The following is a 19418-nucleotide window of genomic DNA, read 5'->3' on the forward strand; positions in this document are numbered from 1 at the left end:
GACGTTCTAATTAAGGTTGAGGTCATTGCTCTGTGCAGGCCAGTCAAGTTCTTCCACACCGATCTCGACAAACCATTTCTGTATGTTCCGTATGTATGATTCTTCATTCCAGAGAACGCGTTTCCACAGCTCCAGAGTCCAATGGCAGTGAGCTTTACACCACACCAGCTGATGCTTGGCATTGCACATGGTGATCTTAGGCTTGTGTACAGCTGCTTGGCCATGGAAACCCATTTCATGAAGCTCCAGATTTAACCGTTCTTGTGCTGATGTTACTTCCAGAGGCAGTTTGGAACTCTGTAGTGAGTGTTGCAGCCGAGGACAGATGATTTTTACAAGCTTCCGCATTCTGTCATCCCGTTCTGTGAGCTTGTGTGGCCTACCAATTTGTGGCTGAGTCGTTGTTGTTCCTAGATGTTTCCACTTCACAATAACAGCACTTATAGTTGACCGGGGCAGGTCTAGCAGGGCAGGAATTTGACAAACGACTTGTTGGAAAGGTGGCATCCTATGACGGTGCCACGTTGAAAGTCACTGAGCTCTGAAGTAAGGCCATTCTATTGTCAATGTTTTCCTATGGAGATTGCATGGCTGTGTGCTCGATTTTATACACCATCAGCAATGGGTTTGGCTGAAATAGCCAAATCCACTCATTTGAAGGGGTGTCTATATACTTTTGTATATACTGTATAGTGTATTTCCCTGACTGTTCAAAACTTGTTTTCTCATGCTCTCTCTTCTCTCTCTGCAGCATACATATAGTGAGCAATATGTTTGGAACATCAAATTGCAATTAAACCGCAGTATTTAATTGAAATACAAAGAGAATTGTGAGAATCTTAATCGCAATACATATCGTATCGGCACCTAAGTATCGTGATAATATTGTGAAGTCCCTGGCAATTCCCAGACTTACTGTTAACTGTGTTGGATATAACCACAAGAACGACACTCTTTCTTCATCAATATGTTCTCAACCCAAACAGGAAACTCATCATAGATGCACAACAGCCTCATGTCCCAGTCGGGGGAATCATTAAACAAACAAGGAGCACATGCCCATGGAAACAATACTCCCTCTTTATTAGACACCATAAAGATGAATTGTGTAATAGCGTTATTCCCCATCCTGTGGTTGGAGATGTGGGGTGCTTCTTTCCAGGAACTGGCTTTGTCCTTCAAACAGAGTACAACTAATGTTTTGGTTTCTGAGAGCCCTGTAGCCAAGGCGACCCCCGGCACTGAAGTGTGGATAGCGACGCCCTAGTGATGAGTTCAGCCAAATGGGTCGCTCCATGTTTGCTCTGCCTTCCTTCAACAATCCATCTTATTGTCTCACGTCTAGCCAGCCAACGCCGAGATGGTTGTCCGACCATATCAATAGGGATGAGGGCTTCTTCATTTTTTTTCTGATTTAGCTAACAAGATCTTCTCATGTTTCCAATGTGACCTGGGCAATTTTGTATCCTATAAATGACTTTTTCCCAACCTCCTTTCAGGACACATCAATTTCTTTCGCTTACTTTTTTTTGCACTGTTTAATAATCCATCTCTCTTTCTCTTTTGCTCAAAGGATAAACCACTACCAACAGAAGCTACAGTCGCTGTACTTCAAAAAGAAGTTTGCAGAGACGATTGCAGGGATAAAACCCAAAGTAGAAGGTGTGTGTGATTGTGTGGGGCTTCTTGGCAAACCCTTACATAATAAAACTCAACTCAAAAACTCCCAATGAGGTCCACTGTATACACACATGTGAAGTACCCTACAGTTCAGGTGTCTTTTTTGTTTCTTCGCTCCTCAGCTCTGATCAAGGCCTCCAAAGAGGTGCTGCACAGCCGCAATCTGAAGCAGCTGCTGGAGGTGGTGCTGGCCTTTGGGAACTACATGAACAAAGGCCAGAGGGGCAATGCCTATGGCTTCAAAGTGTCCTCGCTCAACAAGATCGCAGACACAAAGTCGAGCATAGACAAGTAAGAGGAAGAACTGTAATTAAAATTACGAGTGTGATGAGTTCGCTGTAGTGATACGCTCTATGAAGCAACCTGTTTGCATGTGTTGTATGGAGTGGTGTCATTATATGGGTGTGTGCATATGTGCCCCATGCTGTGGTACTAGTGCTGCAAGTATCTATTGTCTATGCGCATGCAGGAACATCACCCTCCTCCACTACCTAATCACCATCCTGGAGAAGAAGTACCCCAAAGTCCTAATGTTCCAGGAGGACCTGCAGAGTGTGCCGGAAGCTGCTAAAGTCAAGTAGGTCGATCCACAAAGACACCCTCCACATGTACAGCTCTCCAGTGTTTAGATCTATAGGCCCTTGTTGTATACTCTCATTAAATGTCTTCAGGAAATGGTTTTCAGTGGTCGATCAGTCCCATTGAGTTAACATTCACCCTGTAGGTCATACAAGCCATTGTAGACACTGCTACAGCACAAACTTCTCAATGCTGCCAACTGGGATTTAGGGGAACAGTTGTTCAGAATGTTTACTTAGCATTTTCCTTAAAGGTGGAGATGATTAGTGAAGATAAGCTAATATAATACTGTATATACACTGAGTGTACAAAGCATTATGAACATCTGCTCTTTCCATGACATAGACTGACCAGGTGAATCCAGGTGAAAGCTAGGATCCCATATTGACGTCCCTTGTTAATTCCACAATCAGTGTAGATGAAGAGGAGGAGACCGGTTAGGAGGATTTTTAAGCCTTGAGACATGGATTGTGTATGTGTATCGTTCAGAGAGTGAATGGGCAAGACAAAAGATTTAAGTGCCTTTGAACAGAGTATGGTAGTAGGTGCCAGGCACACCGGTTTGAGTGTGTCAAGAACTGCAATGCTGCTGGGAATTTTACGCTCAACAATTTCTTGTGTGTATCAAGAATAGCCCACCACCCAAAGGGCATCCAGCCAACTTGACACCACTGTGGGAAGCATTGGAGTCAACATGGGCCAGCATTCCTGTGGAACGCTTTCAACACCTTGTGGAGTCCATGCGTCGAGGAATTGAGGCTGTTCTGAGGGCAAAAGGGAGGGTTGCAACTCAATATTAGGAAGGTTTTATTAATTAATGTTCTGTACTCTGTGTAAAGACCGTTTAGCAGAAGCTTTAATCCAAAACGACTTAGTCATGCCTGCATACATTTTATGTATCGGTGGTCCTGGGAATCGAACCCACCACCCTGGCATTACCAGCGCTATTGTTCTGCCAACTGAACTACAAAGCTACTCTGACCATAAAAATTGTGTGGTGAACTTCCAGCACCTTTGTGTCTGCATAAGTAGCATCAGATCCATTAATTTATTTCTAAATACATGGCTCTGAGTAGCATCACTCAAGTGGATGCTACAAAGTGTTAGTGGAAAGAAGTGGCTAGCCAGCTAACCATCTACAAAGGCAGAGCCAGAGGACGTGGGGGGACGGTGAGGTGCATTGCACCGGCTGCCGACCTGACTGTCTCTGACTGACTGACCGGCAACCTCAGACATCACCGCTTCCTCCACTCTCAATACCAACTGAGCTGCTTCAACTCCCATTACCATCCTTCAGCTCCTGTCCTGACTGACTTTAAAATTGTTTTTGTCTAAGTTACTTGTTTGTTTTGTGTACTGTAATTCAGCTTTTAGCTGTCAAGTACGGCCTAATAAACTACTATTAATAACAAGGTTAGCGAATGACAACAATACCAAAATGTACGTCAACACTAATATTAATGACAACAAAACATTAACACTAATGACAGCAAAACAGAAACACAATTTGACTTGCTTGCAAAGGCCTGCCATAGCATGTGTACTAATGCTAAGGCAGACTCTGTGCTATAATGGCCACCATCTCCAAAACGCCTCACCACAGTTCGATTTGATCATGTACAGTGCCTTCAGAAAGTATTCACACCCCTTGACATTTTCCACATGTTGTTGTGTTACAGCCTGAATTTAAAATTGCCTACACACTGACACTCCCCATAATGTCAGTGGAATTTTAGATGTTTTTTTTTAAAGATGTTTGTACAAATAAATGAAAAGCTGAAATATATTCAACCCCTTTGTTATGGCTAGACTAAATAAGTTAATAAGTAAAAATGTGCATAACAATTCACTTAACTTAGATGGACTCCCTCTGTGTGCAATTATAGTGTTTAACACACAAAAAAATGACTACCTCATCTCTGTACCCCACATATACAATTATCTGTAAGGTCCCTCAGTCAAGCAGTGAATTTCAAATACAGATTCAACCACAAAGACCAGGGAGGTTTTCCAATGCTTCACAAAGAAGGGCACCTATTGGTAGATTAAAAAAAAGAAGAAAATAAGCAGACATTTAATATCCCTTTGATCATGGTGAAGTTAGTGGTTACACATTGGATGGTGTATCAATACACCCAGTCATTACAAAGATACAGGCGTCCTTGCTAACTCAGTTGCCGGAGAGGAAGGAAACCGCTAAGGGATTTCACCATGAGGCCAATAGAGACTTTAAAACAGTTAGAGTTTAATGGCTGTGATAGGGAAAAAAACGAGGATGGATCAACAACAAATATTCCAAAACATGCATCCTGTTTGCAATAAGGCGCTAAAGTAAAACTTTAAATGTGGCAAAGAAATTAACTTTGTGTCCTGAATAGAAAGAGTTTTGTTTGGGGCAAATCTAACACATCACTGAGTACCACTCTTCATATTTTCAAGCATAGTGGTGCATCATGTTATGGGTATGCTTATCATTTGCAAGGACTAGATCTGTTTTTTGTTGTTGTTGATAAACATAAACGGAATAGAGCTAAGCACAGGCAAAATCCTAGAGGAGAACCTGGTTCAGTCTGCTTTCCAACAGACACTGGGAGACAAATTAACCTTTCAGCAGGACAATAACCTAAAACACAAGGCCAAATATACACTGGAATTGCTTACCAATGTGACATTGAATGTTCCTGAGTGGCCTAGTTAGATTTTCAAGCCAATTTAAGTAAAAACTATCTTAAAATGATTGTCTAGCAATGATCAACAACCAACTTGACAGAGCTTGAAGGATAAAATAAATAATAATATGCAAATATTGTACAATTAAGGTGTGCAAAGCACTTAGACGCTTACCCAGAAAGACTGTAATCGCTGCCAAAGGGGATTCTAACATATTGACTCAGGGTGTTGAATATATTAGTTTTATTTTTCATATATATAAATTCAAACATTTGTAAAAAAAAATATTATTTTTTTTCTACTTTGACAGAGTATTTTGTGTAAAAAAATGAAAAATGTAATCAATTTTAATCCCACCTTGTAACACAACAAGATGATGAAAAGGTCAAGGGGTTAGAATACTTTCTGAAGGCAATGTAGCTGTTCTGTGTGTGTGTGTGTATAAGCTTTACCTCCAGCACAGCTTTCATTGTAGTAAGTTAATGAGGCGAGGAGCGATTGTAGTGGATAAGTTTGAATGTATCATCAGCGTGTATCAGTGAATGGGCTTTTTTTTACTACTGGGCCTATAAGTCAGCCTTGCGTCATCTAAGCATGTGCTACGTCTTTTAGCCCAGAGGAACGGATGTGTTTGTGTGATTGGATCAGATGCACTCCACAATGCTTCAATTGTAGATATCTGAATTAATGGCTCTTTTGAACAAACACACACACACTCACTGATGTCATTCCACGTGACTGTGTGTAGTAGAAACATACAAAAAGTGTTTTTTTCCTCATTCACTCATAGAACTCGTGAGCAGTGTTCTGCAAGACCACACCACACACACTTCGTCCAGGTCCCGAGGCCGCAAAGTATCCCCAAACCATCACACTACCACCACTATGCTTGACCATTGGTATGAGGGTCTTACTGTGGAATGCAGTGTTTGGTTTTTTCCAGGCATAATGGGACCCATGTCGTCCAAAAAGTTATACTTTTCAATCATCTGGCCATAGAACTTGAGTCTTGATGATCATCCAGGTGCTTTTTGGCAAACTTGAGTCAACGTTTTGGACAGGATGGGTCCTATTATGTCTGGCCAAAACCAAACGCTGCATTCCACAGAAAGAACCTCATACCAATGGTCAAGCATGGCAGTGGTAGTGTGATGGTTTGAGAATGATTTTCCGCCCCAGAACCTGGTTGACTTGCCTTAATAGAAGGACCCATGAATTCTGTTCTGTATCAGAGAATTCTACTGGAGAATGTCAGGCCATCTGTCTGTGAGCTGAAGCTGAAGCTGAAGCGCAGCAAGACAAATTATCCAAAACACACAATCAAGACTACGTTAAAATGGCTAAAAAGCAACACGTTTGAAGTTTTGGAATGGCCTAGACAATGTCCAGACGTGATCCCAATTGAGATGTCGTGGCAGGATTTGAAACGAGCAGTTCCTGTTTGAAACCCTACAAATGTCACTTGAGTTAAAGCAGTTCTACATGCAAGAGTGGACCAAAAATTCCTCCACTGTGATGTGAGAGACTGATCAACTACTACAGGGGGCATTTGGTTGCAGTCATAGCATCTAAAGGTGGCAGCACAACCAGTTATTGAGTGTGGAATTGGGTGTTGCGTAACTTTGTTAATTAAATAAATAATGCATACATTTTTGTTATTTGTAAACTCGGGTGCCTTTTATCTAATTGTAGGTTTTGATAGAAGATCTGATAAAATTCAGTTTCAAAAATATGACAAAATAGAGAATTAGAAAGGGGTCAAATGCTTTTTCACTACACTGAATTTCTATATTGAAACAGTTCTAACTAGGCTAACACCATGGATGTGAGAAACTCTTGAGTTGGTAGTGTGATTTTGTGAGAACAACTTTGAAAGTTAAGAAATGGAACGTTGCAATTGAAGAGCTCTCTTGAGGATTTAACCTCTCTCTTTCTCTCTCTCTCTTTCTCTCTCTCTGTAGCATGACTGAGCTGGAAAAGGAAATCAATAATTTGCGCAGTGGCTTGAAAAACGTTGAGAGTGTGAGTACAGTAATTGGCCTGGTCTTCATCCTAATTCCCTCGCTGTCATCGCTTTTTCTACCAATCCACACATTTTCCTCATTCATGACCCTTTTTCCTTTTTTCTCTTATTTTCTTTCTCTTGTCCTCTTTCTCTTGGTCTCTATGATTGTTTTCTCAATTCATAGTACGTCACTCCCAATGGTATGTGGATCAGGTTGGGGTCAATTCTATTTCCATTCCAGTCAATTCAGAAAGTACACCAAATTCCAATTCCACATTTTCATCAGTGAAAGGCATTGATGAGAATTAATTGGAATTTCAGTGTACTTTCTGAATTGGCTGGAATTGAAATTGAAGTAATAATAGCTGTAGTCAGTAGCAACCCTGATGTGGATTATCCTGCCACCAAGGGAACCAGTGAATATTCTCCCAGGTATCATAGTCCACATCATTGTCAGACCTAAAGCAAGAGATTGTTTTGCTTGAGAGCAAATTGAACAGAGCAATTGGGAAAGTAGACTGGAATTCTAGGGATATCACTTCTAATTATTAAAAGGTAAAAAAGAAAACAATGGGTGACCAAGTTAGCTGCAAATTTCTTCCCCTCTGCTCTGTCACTCACTTTTTTCTCTCTCTGTCTCTCTGTCTCTCTCTCTGTCTCTCTCTCTCTCTCTCTCTCTCTCTGTCATTTTCTTTCGCTCTGTCAGGAGTTAGAGTTCCAGAAGAAGCGGCCCCAGGAGGTGGGCGATAAGTTTGTGTCAGTGGTGAGCCAGTTCATCACTGTGGCCAGCTTCAGCTTCTCGGATGTGGAGGATTCTCTCACCGAGGCCAAAGAGCTGGTGAGTGTGTGTGTGTGTGTGTGTGTGTGTTTTTATAGGGCCATGTGGGAGTCTAAAAAGCTGTGCTTCCATGTCCATGCCTACCTGAGTATCTGACTGTGACAGTCTTAGTCTCTGATTGTGTTAGGGGAGTTTGTATGCGTGTCGTGTGTGCAGCAGATTAGGGCTGCCTCAGTTTCCTCACAAGGTACAGTAGCTGTTGAAACAGGCTTCCGTGACCCCCTGGCCACCCCCTGCGAGGTGTGAGAGTAACATCAGCACACAGCATGCTGGGAGCTTCCTGTGCTGCCGCCCCTGGCTTCATTATTGGTCCCTAGGGGGCCTCAGGAGACTGGGAGAGGAAACACGCCTGGAAATGCTGGCTCTGGCTCCAACTAAACTGTTGCATTTTTATATAACATGCAGAATTGTGCACTTTTTGCTATAGAGGGTTAATATTTGCTCTCAGATGTTAAATATGTTTAGGTGGCGCTGTGAAGATCCTCAGGCCACAGAATATCTCTAGTTGTAGTGAGCCATATACACTGGACCCAAACAGACACAAAATTCCCCTCTCCCCCAACCCCGTCACATCACCACCTGTGGCGTTGCATGCCTCATATGGCAGTGATGAACTCGCATCAAAGGCATAGTAGGAAGAGCAAAGTTAACGGTGCCCCCCACTTCACCCCATACACTACGACAAACACACACGCACCCAGTTCTCATTTCTGCCCTAGGCCCAGGTTCACCAGCTGTAATCAGTAGCACATGAAATGTACGTTAATGAGGGCTTCAAAGCCTTGCTGCTGCTGCTCCGCTACCAAGGGAGCAGGACATCCCTGTTTTACAGCAGAACAGGATCCTAACCGCCACTGTCGTTGTTGTGTTTGTTGTTTTCAAACCCTAGCATTAGAAGGCTTCCTTCCTTCTTTTAATGACGTGTTAATAATATGACACCAAACACATAGAATCAAGGGTAGTGGGTCAAAGTAAAGGAGCTGACATTACTACAGACTCATTTACTGTCGTTATACATCTGGAGAATCTGCAATGTCCTCAATTTTTTAACCCACAAAATGAACTCATGGTTAGGACTTGTTTTGTCCTTTTGGTTTTTGCAAGCTATCCTCAATGCAGTTGTTTGGGATGGGTGGTGGTTCTGTGTGGCTACAGTTGTTGTTGTTCTGAATAAATGACATGTCTGTCTAGTAGTTGTTGTTCTGTGTGCTTGTGTTGGTTGGCTGCAAAGCCTTAGCACTGGCCTGTATTTTGGCCCTGCTGCTGCACCATAAAGCTGATAAACGGTTTTCCGTAATGGCATTGATGATTCTGGAGTAACATCCTCTGGTAACGCAGGTCACACTATAATTTAAACACATCTTGGGAAATGCTCTGATATAGATACAGTATATACTACTATGGTCAATATACTCACCTTTCTTCTACAATGCTCTCAGTGGTAATGTAAACCAATGTTTGGCCAAGAACAAATGCCTGTGTGGATCAGAACTATTGACACACTACCAGAAATAGCAGTACTTAAAAATCACAACATATAGCCAGAAATGGATGTATGCACACATTTTTCTCAGGTCAGAGGTGGTTGCAGTAAAAAACTGTTCTAGGGTCAGTGAATGTTTTAGTTAATCTCTTCTCAATCCCAAAGTTCCTGAGGGCGGTGAAGCATTTTGGTGAAGATGCTGGGAAGATGCAGCCGGATGAGTTCTTTGGCATCTTCGACCAGTTTCTGGGGTCGTTTGCCGAGGCGCGTCAGGAAAATGAGAATATGCGCCGGCGCAAGGATGAGGAGGAGCGCAGGGCAAAAATGGAAACTCAGGTGTGTACATACCTGCTAATCCTGAATTTCATTAAGATTTCCCCTGACAATTCTCCCTTGTTTCAATATCTGTGTGCTGTTTTGATATCGCATTTAGTGCTGAAGATCGCAACCTCATTTCATTATGGATTTAAGTTACAGCTGTAAGGGTGAACATCACATTATTACAACCAATAATTACATTTTTATTACATCAGATGTCACCAGGGCAATTTTCAGATTTTACATTTTTGTACCTCAAGAGGTCTTGAGTCGAACCAATTTCATATTCCATGCCTTTTGCTGATTAGATTGCATAACATGCATTAGGAGAGATTTGTAGGGATACATTTCAGATTAATGGGAAAGATTGGTCCCATCCAAAATCAGCTTTCCCTCTGAGTCCATCAACCTGTTCATCTGGCAAAAATCCTGATGTCCTTTCATTCAAGTACAGAAATCAGATAAAATGCTCAATTAGATTAAGAAATGTGCGTCATGCACAGAATACTTGGACATCAGTCTTTTTCATCAGGATATTGGGCTAGATATGGTGCCACTGCTGGTACAAGCCTTGCTCTTGGCTGGTACAAGCCTGGCACACAAGCCAATTTGCTTGTGAACATACTCAACAATGGCTAAACCAGCTACAATCTAACACTTCCCATGGCTCAACATCGTATTGGAATGTTTAATGCCAGTTTGACTGAGATGTGGAACGTAGTCAATATGCAGAACACAAGGTTGACAGGAGGAAATTGGGTGCTTTTTGAAAAATATCACATCAGCTGTTGTCGTTACACCTTTATAGCAATAGCCCTTTTTCTCCCCCCACGTCTTTCCTGTCATGATCTCTCCATATTTCCATCTACCCTACATTTCTCTCTCAGCTGAAGGAGCAGAGAGAGAAGGAGCGGAAGGCACGGAAAGCGAAGGCCAGCGGCGAGGACGACGGCGGAGAGTTTGACGACCTGGTGTCGGCACTGCGCTCCGGCGAGGTCTTCGACAAGGACCTGTCCAAGATGAAACGCAACCGCAAGCGCATCAACAGCCAGCCAGATACTGGCAGGGAGCGGCCAGTCACCAAGCTCAACTTCTGAGAGGTCCGGCCCCCTGCCCAGCCCTCCATCCTTTGATCCACCCACTGTTCATCTCACAAGCCTATCAACTCAGACAACCCAGCCATCCACAGGCTGCTTCAACCCTCCTTTTGGCCTATACTGTCATCCGGTGGCAAACGTTGGGAGTGCACATTCTTGACCCAACAGCCTCAGAGAAACGTAAAACCATATTTCCACTCATCACAGTATAAAGTTCTGAAACATGTCAGGCTGTTAACCTCTTGAGGTCTGTGGGAGGCACCACTTCCATTGAAAACTTTGCTACTATGTGACAATAGGAGCAATTGATGAATGTGACCCAGGATAGTGAATGTTGCAAGGTGGTCTACTGTTCTTCCCCCAAGATGGAACAGAAGGATAAAATGGATATAGACGTTTGTCTGGAAATGAATAACCAAATAAACAGAGTTTGAGGGGGAAGAAGTTTACTAAAACCAGGAAGAAGCCTCTGACAACGCGTGTTATTTGTATTTCAGAATGGGAGAATGGACTGACAACACTATCGTGTGGAGGTCACCTGGGGCGTCATTTATAACCGTTGCGTAAATTTCACACAATTCCTGCGTGCACCATTTCTGAGAAGTCTGTACACGTACAAAAAATATAGAGATTTATAAATTTAGCGCACGCCTTACCAACACATTTCCTGTTATAAATCAGACCTATCGTAACATGGGGACAATAACGGCCTTTATTTACTGTATAATTTGGAACTATTGGCATTAGGCCACGGCATTTAAAATACGAATTGTTGTTCGATATTTACTTTATCAATAGATTATTGGGTTTCTATTTCCTGCCTTGGTATAGACTCAGATTAAATAGGCAATGATGTCCCGCTCCTATCGCACAATTATTTTTATTTTGCATAAACTACCGGTCTATTTACTATGTTGGCAGAATGTTTTAATCTTTAGCAATAATTTATGCTGTATCTGGAAAAGCACTGTGTCTGTTTCTGGCAGAGAAAACAATGGCAAATTGTCGTGGACCCGTCAGCAGAACGTTTTAATTCAACAATGTTTTGCATCGACTTTTCCTCAACCTAAATATACTAATAATAATATATGCCATTTAGCAGACGCTTTTGTCCAATTCTACTTTAATGCGTGCATACATTTCAAGTATGAGTGGTCCTGGGGATCGAACCCACTGACCTGGCGTAGCAAACGCCATGCTCTACTGAGCTACAGAGGAGCACAAATATGATGGATTGCCAGTTAGAATTGTAAAACATTTGTAGAGCAGGCTGGCAAAAAAATATGCAATTACAGTAGGCCTATTTCAATGTAAAAGATCTGTATGTCGGTATTATAAACCGCGCTCCCTATAATATTGGAAAACATATAGCCTATCTGTTTACTAGGCTTCTAGGTCCAATGAAATGGCAGATGCGCATGGTAATTTGTTCTATGTCCTTCGGGAATATGAACACATCACGGCCAGAAAAAAAGAGTAATATATTCTACAATGGTTATGAAAATAAATAGGAAAAAGATTCCTATGTCTAATTATTTTGGATTCTAAAATTAAAAGTGATTTTCGCTCTTCTCACTACTGGCAAATGACTGCATTCTTGTTAATGTTTTCCAGTTTTTTATGAATATGCTTGTCATCATATCGCCATTTGCAGAAAATACATGGTTGCAATACAATATTTCAACCACTAGCAGATGTACGTACGCATGGTCTAAAGTTAGTGACGAGGAGAGCACATTCTCAGTTCAAGTTAGATTTTTATGCGTGATAACTGGCACGCGCACATTTTGGGGTATATTTTGTACATACGCACGGTTTATAAATGAGGCCCCACGACTTCTGTGGAAAGTCACTATTTGCTCAGACCTCATCTGATATATACACCTTTATAGCCCATGTAACCTGTGGAAACATATTCTATGTCTGGATGGAATTGATTCCAATGACTGACATTATAGCTTCACTAAACAACCCCCAAATTCATGCTGGAGCATGCTCATTCATGCTTGAACAGACACTATTCATGCTGTGTTTAATGGCAGAATCATTGGGCAGACTGAAATGTACAGGAAACACAATTTTTAAAGGCTGGGTGTTGGAATGACATTTGGACTTGGGAGAGAAATCTAAAACCAGTGGAAGATGTATGTTGATCAACTATAGTTGACATTAAGAGGACATTTTACAGAGTGGACAAACTTTGTTTCACTTTTTTTTCCTGCTGGAATGGGGAATTTTGTATGTGGTGATTTTCTAGATCATTAACGCCCAACGTATCCAAGGATCTGAGTGAATAATTTCAGGACAGGAAAATACTTTGTTGTTATCCAACAGCCTTGTCTGCCATTTCACAAAACTGTGGACGCTCATGTCAGACTCTATGCATACAGTACATACGATGTTGGTTGTTTGCCCCCCCCCTCCCACCCATGTTTCATGTTGTATGTAATTAATTTAAAACCATATCCAGTCAATGCAATACTACTCTACCATTATTTCCCTTTCACAGGAGTGCCCTCCAGAGTTCAACTGTGTGGCAAATTCTCTGTCACAATTTGAGATACCTACATTGGGCTTCTATAATTTAAATATGGCCTTCCATTTTATGATGGAGCTGAAGTTAATAAATGGGGAAAAAGATGCAGGTTGTGGTATTTTTATTTCAAATCAAGGTGAAAATAACATTGTCCAATGGCTGCATTCCCAATCACAGCTAAATGTGTCTATGAATGGATACATTTTTTTTTTAAATTACAAACATCAGCCTCCTTCATAGTCACTTGACTACTTTAGCAGAAAATGTTTGTATAGCGCCATCTTGAGGCCAATATGTGATATTACCCAATATGTTCCACCTTGGCTTTGTAGCACGACACTAACATTGATTTACACATCACCTTAAAGGGAGGCTGAACTGACTGATTTCACCACAGTTTTCCTTCTCATAGGAAATGTAACTCCGGAGATGAGATTCTGTCATGGGGTTGTGGTTTATAATATGTGCCATTTAGCAGACCCTTTAAAGTGTGCATACCGCAGGTTGGTGCACCTTAATTGGGGAGGACGGGCTCGTGGAAATAGCTGGAGTGGAATGGTATCAAACACATGTTGTAGGCACAATGCATTGGTAATGAAGGGGGATGTGTTTTTTCATCCAATACAACTGTTGGATTTTCAAATACAAACAACGGGAGGTCTCAACCCCCAGGGGGAAAAAATGTTCAAACCATTTTTGCGTGTATATTGCACCAACAAACTGACTCCTGTCCAGACCAGTGTGCCACAGCTCTTCCATCGCTTTGTACCAGGCGATGACTGGGCATGACTGAAATCAAAACCCAATCCTCAAATATCCAAGAAATCTGAGACATTGTTTCCTTAAAAAATACTGACTTTATGACCAAAGTCATCCTACGTAACACTTTTTAGTTCATTTTGTGTTTATGACCACTACAGGACAGGAGCAAACTTTGTTATATTGGACACCTGCTCATGGAAGTTGACCTTAACCATGCAGATGTTTGAGGGAATTCCAACAGCCTTGTCTGCCATGTCTCTCATGTCAGACTCTGTGCATACAGTACACACAATACTTATGACCATTACCGATGCTACATAGGCATTCAATGAGCGATGGGTTTTTTGTGTGTTTTTATTTTTTTTTACAATTTATTTGCAATCTGATATGGTCCTTTGCTTGGATGGAGATGCACTCAAAAGTGGTTGTGGACACTGGTAGCTGCTCCTATTTCAGCAGGAAACCAAGTTTTAGCTTGTCGTCACTTTCCTGCACAAAGCTGGATAAGCCAGTGTAGTGTGCTCTGCCAGCCACCTCAACCACCACAGCCTTGAAGTCTCCACATGTGGTGTCCTGTGCAAAATGGACAGAGAAGTAATTGGGTGCCTTCCAGGTAGACAATTATAGAACTTTGTTTATGCTTTAAAAAGAATCTGCATAAAACTGAGTTTACCATACGATTATTGTACTAGTTTTGGGTAAGCTTTTGTGTGTGTCAAATATCTTTGCTGAATAATTGGTGCAATGATTGCCATGTCAACTGCAGAAAGCAGCAACAAGTCAGTGGCCTTAGATCAAAGTGCTGTGTTTTGCAAAGACGCAGTTATCAGTATTCCCCCCCATGTACAGTATGCTCTTATTTGCTCCTCTGCACCTGCAGCACTTTATTTGCTCCTGCAGCACTATCAGGTCTGCATAGTGCATACAGACCTTCTGCTATCCTGAAATTAATATCAATATAACAAGACAAATCATACATTTGAGATATCATTGTGTTAATGAAACAAAGCTTAATTGAAAACTTCCAAAAAGGCTAAGAGGCATGAACATATATTGGAGACAGCACTAGTACCTGAACAGCTTTGCCAGTGAACAGAGATCCTGTGGCCCCACTCTGGAAGGTCCTAGTCTGGTTGAGTTGGATGAGGCCTTTATGGTACTGGAGAGCCACACGGGCAGTGACCCCTGAACCTGTAGGGCTTCTGTCCACCTAGCCCATGTGACGTGTCAGAGAACCAAAAAGGAAACAAAATCAGACCACAATAATGAAAGAAGTCTTGCTATAGTTGCAATTAACTTGAACTCTTCTAATTTTAATATCAAATGACTTATTTACAAATCACTGTCAACTTCTGTCTCCAATGTTTATCTATGCTTTCCTTTTACTTTTCTTTTAAACCTTACTTCAAATCATATGATGATATGACAGGTAGCATGAACAGTGGCTTCTGTTGAAGGCTACTGCACCGTGGCAGGATTTAAAGTTTATTGTACCTGGGCATCTGCAAACACACACATGTTTGCAGTGGGCTCTTGGGAATAGGCATCTTTTCCATCTGTGAGGATGGTGCCATAGAGAAAGGCCAGGTCCTCACTGCTTGGGTGGTGCAGTTTTACCTAGGGGAACCACACATTCACCAGGTAATTCATCTCCTAGGTTGAAGGATTAAGGACATTGAGGTGAACATTGAGTGGCTGTTAAACTGCAAATTTACAGTTGGGCTAGAACAAATCTTTACCTGAGATTTGACAGAGTTGGTCACTGCAGTAGCTGCATCCACCAGATCCCTGGTCTTGGACTTGTTGATGTCCAGGCCAAATCGCTCTGCACTTACAAATGCGTAGAATGCTCCTCCGTAGCTTATATCAACAGTGACTTCATCATGCCCAGGCACAGCAACAATTACATCTGACAAAAAAGAGATTTAGCCTTGATAGCCAGAGGCAGCCAGCAGTGTAAAGTAATTTGAGATGGTGATACCTTGTATTCTACAGGACACAGATCCATATTTCCTCATTGCAACTCTATATGCAATATTACTATGTATTGAAATGCTTGTCAGCAAAGAATGCAACTTACCTGTTGCAAATGCAAACGCTGGAACACTGTGGAACCTCACACCTCCGGTTTTACCATTGGAGTACTCCACAAATGCCTTAACCAGGCCACATGGACAGTGTATATTCACCTGTGTCTCTGGCGACCTTGGCTCTTGAACAAGTTTGTAGTCTACAGCGAACCTCCCAAGAGCGATGACTGCGTGGCCACACATGGTACTGTAACCTTCGTTGTGCATGAAAAGAACCCCCAAGTCGGCTTCAGGTATCTCACTCTCCACGACCAGGGCTCCGTACATGTCATAGTGTCCTCTTGGTTCGAACATCAACACTCTCCGTAGGTAGTCCAGATGCTCTCTCACGTAGCGTCGTTTGGATAGCACACCCTCGCCCTTTACCTCTGGGTAACCACTAAGTATAATGCGCAAAGGCTCTCCACCTGTGTGCATGTCAACCACAGAGAGTACCGATCCTTCGTGGGGTGGAAGCTCCATCTGATTTCAACAAAAACATTCAACCAGAAGGTTTGCATGCAATTTTCTGTGGTGTAATAATTGATCACAAGGTAATGGGAATGCAACAATATCATCCATTGGGTTTATCTACCTCAGGTTCGGGCCCTGTGTTTTGCCAATCATATAACACAGTAATAGTTTATCCTGTATTTGAAGCCTAATCCAGAAATTAGAACTACATAAAAAATTCAAACAATGGTCTAAGGATTGTGCTGGACCATCTGACATGAAAATGGGACAGTTTGATGAAAAAGCTTTAAATAAAAGTTAAAATATAGCAGGGTTGGGGTTAATTCCACAAATTCAATTCCCTCTCCCTGTAAATTCCATTTAATTCAAATTCCAGGTCAGTCTTTGAATTCAGAGATGGGGTGGGGAGTGGCGAACTTGACATCACAACAACTTGGTCAGTGGGTTTAGAACGATGACAAAAACTATACAAAAAATATATACACTGAGTATAGAAAACATTAAGAACTCTTTCCATGACATGGACTGAGCAGGCAAATCCATGTGAAAGCTATGATCCCTTATTGATGTCACTTGTTAAATCCACTTTAATCAGTGTAAATGAAGGGGAGGAGACAGGTTAAAGAAGGATTTTTAAGCCGTGAGTGGGCAAGACAAAAGATTGAAGTGCCTTTGAGCGGGATATGGTAGTACAGTAGGTGCCAGGTGCACCGGTTTGTGTCAAGAACTGCAACGCTGCTGGGTTTGTCACGCTCAGTTTACCGTGTGTATCCAGAATGGTCCACTACCCAAAGGACATCCAGCCAACTTCACACAACTGTGGGAAGCAATGGAGTCAACATTGGCCAGCATCCCTGTGGAATGCTTTCGACATCTTATAGCGTCCATGCCTCAACAAATTGAAGCTGTTCTGAGGGCAAAAGGGTAACTCAATATTAGGATGTTTAGTATGCTCCATGTATATACCACCACCCAGTGATAGTGGGAGGACAAAGGACAGGTACTCTGGCACAGGTAGACCCCATCTGTGCACGTGCCTGCCCCCTCCTGAACATCAATCTCCCCCCACCCACGAGACTGATTTTACCCTCCCTCCTCTTATTACTCTAATTCCATGGTAACGGAATTACACACTCAGATTTTTCACTTTTAAAATGTATACCAAATAAAAACCATTGATTTAAAAGTTTAAACAATAGAGTTCTGTGCACAAGGTCTACTTCCAACAATTTCCACAGAATATTTTACAAAAACACTTTCACAGGAAGAACTGTGCAGATACGAAGTTTGGTAACAGAACAAAACTAAAGGAGATTTTGCCGTTAATGTCTCAAATTGAGGGAGCGTGCAATTTGCATGCTGACTGCAAGAATGTCCACCAGAGCTGTTGCTAGAAAATGTAATGTTCATTGCGCTACCATAAGCCACCTACGTAATTTTAGAGAATTTGGCAGTACGTCCAACCGCAGACCACGTGTATGGCGTTGTTGGCAAACAGTTTGATGATGTCAACGTTGTAAAAATAGTGCCCCATCGTGGCGGTGGGTTTATGGTATGGGCAGGCATAAACTACGTACAATTAACACAATTGCATTTTATCTATGGCAATTTGAATGTACTGAGATACCATGACCAGATCCTGAGGCACAATGTCGTGCCATTCATCCACCGCCATCACCTCATGTTTCAGCATGATTAATACATTGCACCATGTCGCAAGGATCTGTACACAAGTCTTGGAAGCTGAACATATCCCAGTTCTTCCATGGCCTGCATACTCAAACGTGCCACCCATTGAGCATGTTTGGGATTGTCTGGATCGCCGTGTACGACTGCGCATTCCAGTTCCTCGCAATATCCATCAATTTCACACAGCCATTGAAGAGGAGTGGGGCAACATTCCACAGGCCACAATTAACAGCCTGATCAACTAACTATATGCTAAAGATATGTGTGGCCCTGCATGAGGCAAATTGTGGTCACGCCACAGACTGACTGGTTTTCTGATCCACGCCCTTACCTTTTTTTTTAAGGTATCTGTGACCAACAGATACATATCTGTATTCTCAGTCATGTTAAATCCATAGATTAGGGCCTAACAAATGTATTTATGTTGACTCATTTCCTTATATGAACTGTAACTCAGTAAAATCTTTGAAATTGTTGCATGTTGCCTTTATATTTTTGTTCAGTTCAGAATGAAGTGTATTGAATTGAGTAAAAAATATATAATAACACCTACAGATACACCGTATGAAACCATTCAAAACTGTTTTACAAGGTAGCCTATGAAGTTAAAAGTAGTTCGAACTATGCTATTAGAGTGCAAAGCACGCAGGGCATGCGTAGAGTTGTTTACCTACTTTCTTAGATCCAATCCTGCTATTTACGTTCATGGAACGCTGCTTAAATTTCCGTTCCTTTCTTTCCGGTATTCAAATCCAAACTTCAAAATAAAAGTCAAAAATATGTTTTTTAATCAATGGCTTCTAATATTATTTCAAGCAAATGTGATGAATGATTAATGAAAACAAGAAGAATTTGAGATTTCAATTATTTTATACCAGTAAGAACTCATTCAATATTGAGACTGGTATGTATTGGCCTGTAGCAGTGTTGCCACGTGATATTTCCAGCAGGCAGCGCTGTTAACACTTTCCAAAGACCTTGATTCTTATTTGAGACATTGCAAACATTGCAGACATTGTTTTACATTGCAAACTCTACTACACCCAAACTTAAAAGGAAAGGATTGGGTACTGGTGTGGATAGACGAAATCAACATGCATTTGCATGGCTGGTTTGGGGCCTGTGATAGGTTTTGTTTACACGAAACAGTATCCCTTTCTGAAGGTCATGGACGCATTCGAGCGGATCAATTTTGTCAAGTCCTTTACCATGGTTGGT

General features: G+C 41.7%; 2 protein-coding genes across 7 annotated transcripts in view; one reads left to right on the forward strand and one right to left on the reverse strand.

Moving 5' to 3' along the window:
- Positions 1-13310, forward strand: part of LOC112250414 (disheveled-associated activator of morphogenesis 1-like) — a 115487-nt gene extending 102177 nt beyond the window's left edge. For all 5 annotated transcript variants that reach the window (XM_024420531.2, XM_042321767.1, XM_042321766.1 and 2 more), the window contains 7 exons: positions 1574-1662; positions 1803-1971; positions 2150-2257; positions 6891-6951; positions 7641-7772; positions 9421-9591; positions 10461-13310. In XM_024420531.2, the coding sequence (XP_024276299.2) occupies positions 1574-1662; positions 1803-1971; positions 2150-2257; positions 6891-6951; positions 7641-7772; positions 9421-9591; positions 10461-10670 (940 nt within the window). In that variant the 3' untranslated portion in view covers positions 10671-13310. The remainder of the gene's footprint in view (positions 1-1573; positions 1663-1802; positions 1972-2149; positions 2258-6890; positions 6952-7640; positions 7773-9420; positions 9592-10460) is intronic.
- LOC112250415 (trans-L-3-hydroxyproline dehydratase) lies at positions 13311-18945 on the reverse strand. Of its 2 annotated transcripts, none has more exons than XM_024420532.1 (6): positions 18875-18945; positions 16049-16520; positions 15708-15877; positions 15463-15585; positions 15041-15178; positions 13311-14541 (listed from the first exon to the last, which is right to left on the reverse strand). In XM_024420532.1, the coding sequence occupies exons 1-6, from the start codon at positions 18905-18907 to the stop codon at positions 14416-14418; spliced, it is 1062 nt and encodes a 353-aa protein (XP_024276300.1). In that variant the 5' UTR covers positions 18908-18945; the 3' UTR covers positions 13311-14415. The 2 variants fall into 2 exon arrangements, with proteins under 2 accessions (XP_024276300.1, XP_024276301.1); XM_024420533.2 differs by having other exon boundaries at positions 18871-18916.
- Between the last annotated feature and the right edge of the window lie 473 nt (positions 18946-19418).

The sequence above is a fragment of the Oncorhynchus tshawytscha genome, linkage group LG05, assembly GCF_018296145.1.
Source record: "Oncorhynchus tshawytscha isolate Ot180627B linkage group LG05, Otsh_v2.0, whole genome shotgun sequence".
Classification (NCBI taxonomy): domain Eukaryota; kingdom Metazoa; phylum Chordata; class Actinopteri; order Salmoniformes; family Salmonidae; genus Oncorhynchus; species Oncorhynchus tshawytscha.

Excerpts from the sequence above, each read along its gene's own strand:
- LOC112250415 (XM_024420532.1), bottom strand. The coding sequence starts at position 18,907 with ATGAACGTAAATAGCAGGATTGGATCTAAGAAA. Across the intron at positions 15,586-15,707 it reads CCAACTCTGTCAAATCTCAG|GTAAAACTGCACCACCCAAG; the intron begins GTAAAGATTTGT and ends TGGTTCCCCTAG. Across the intron at positions 15,179-15,462 it reads GTGTGTTTGCAGATGCCCAG|GTGGACAGAAGCCCTACAGG; the intron begins GTACAATAAACT and ends CACATGGGCTAG.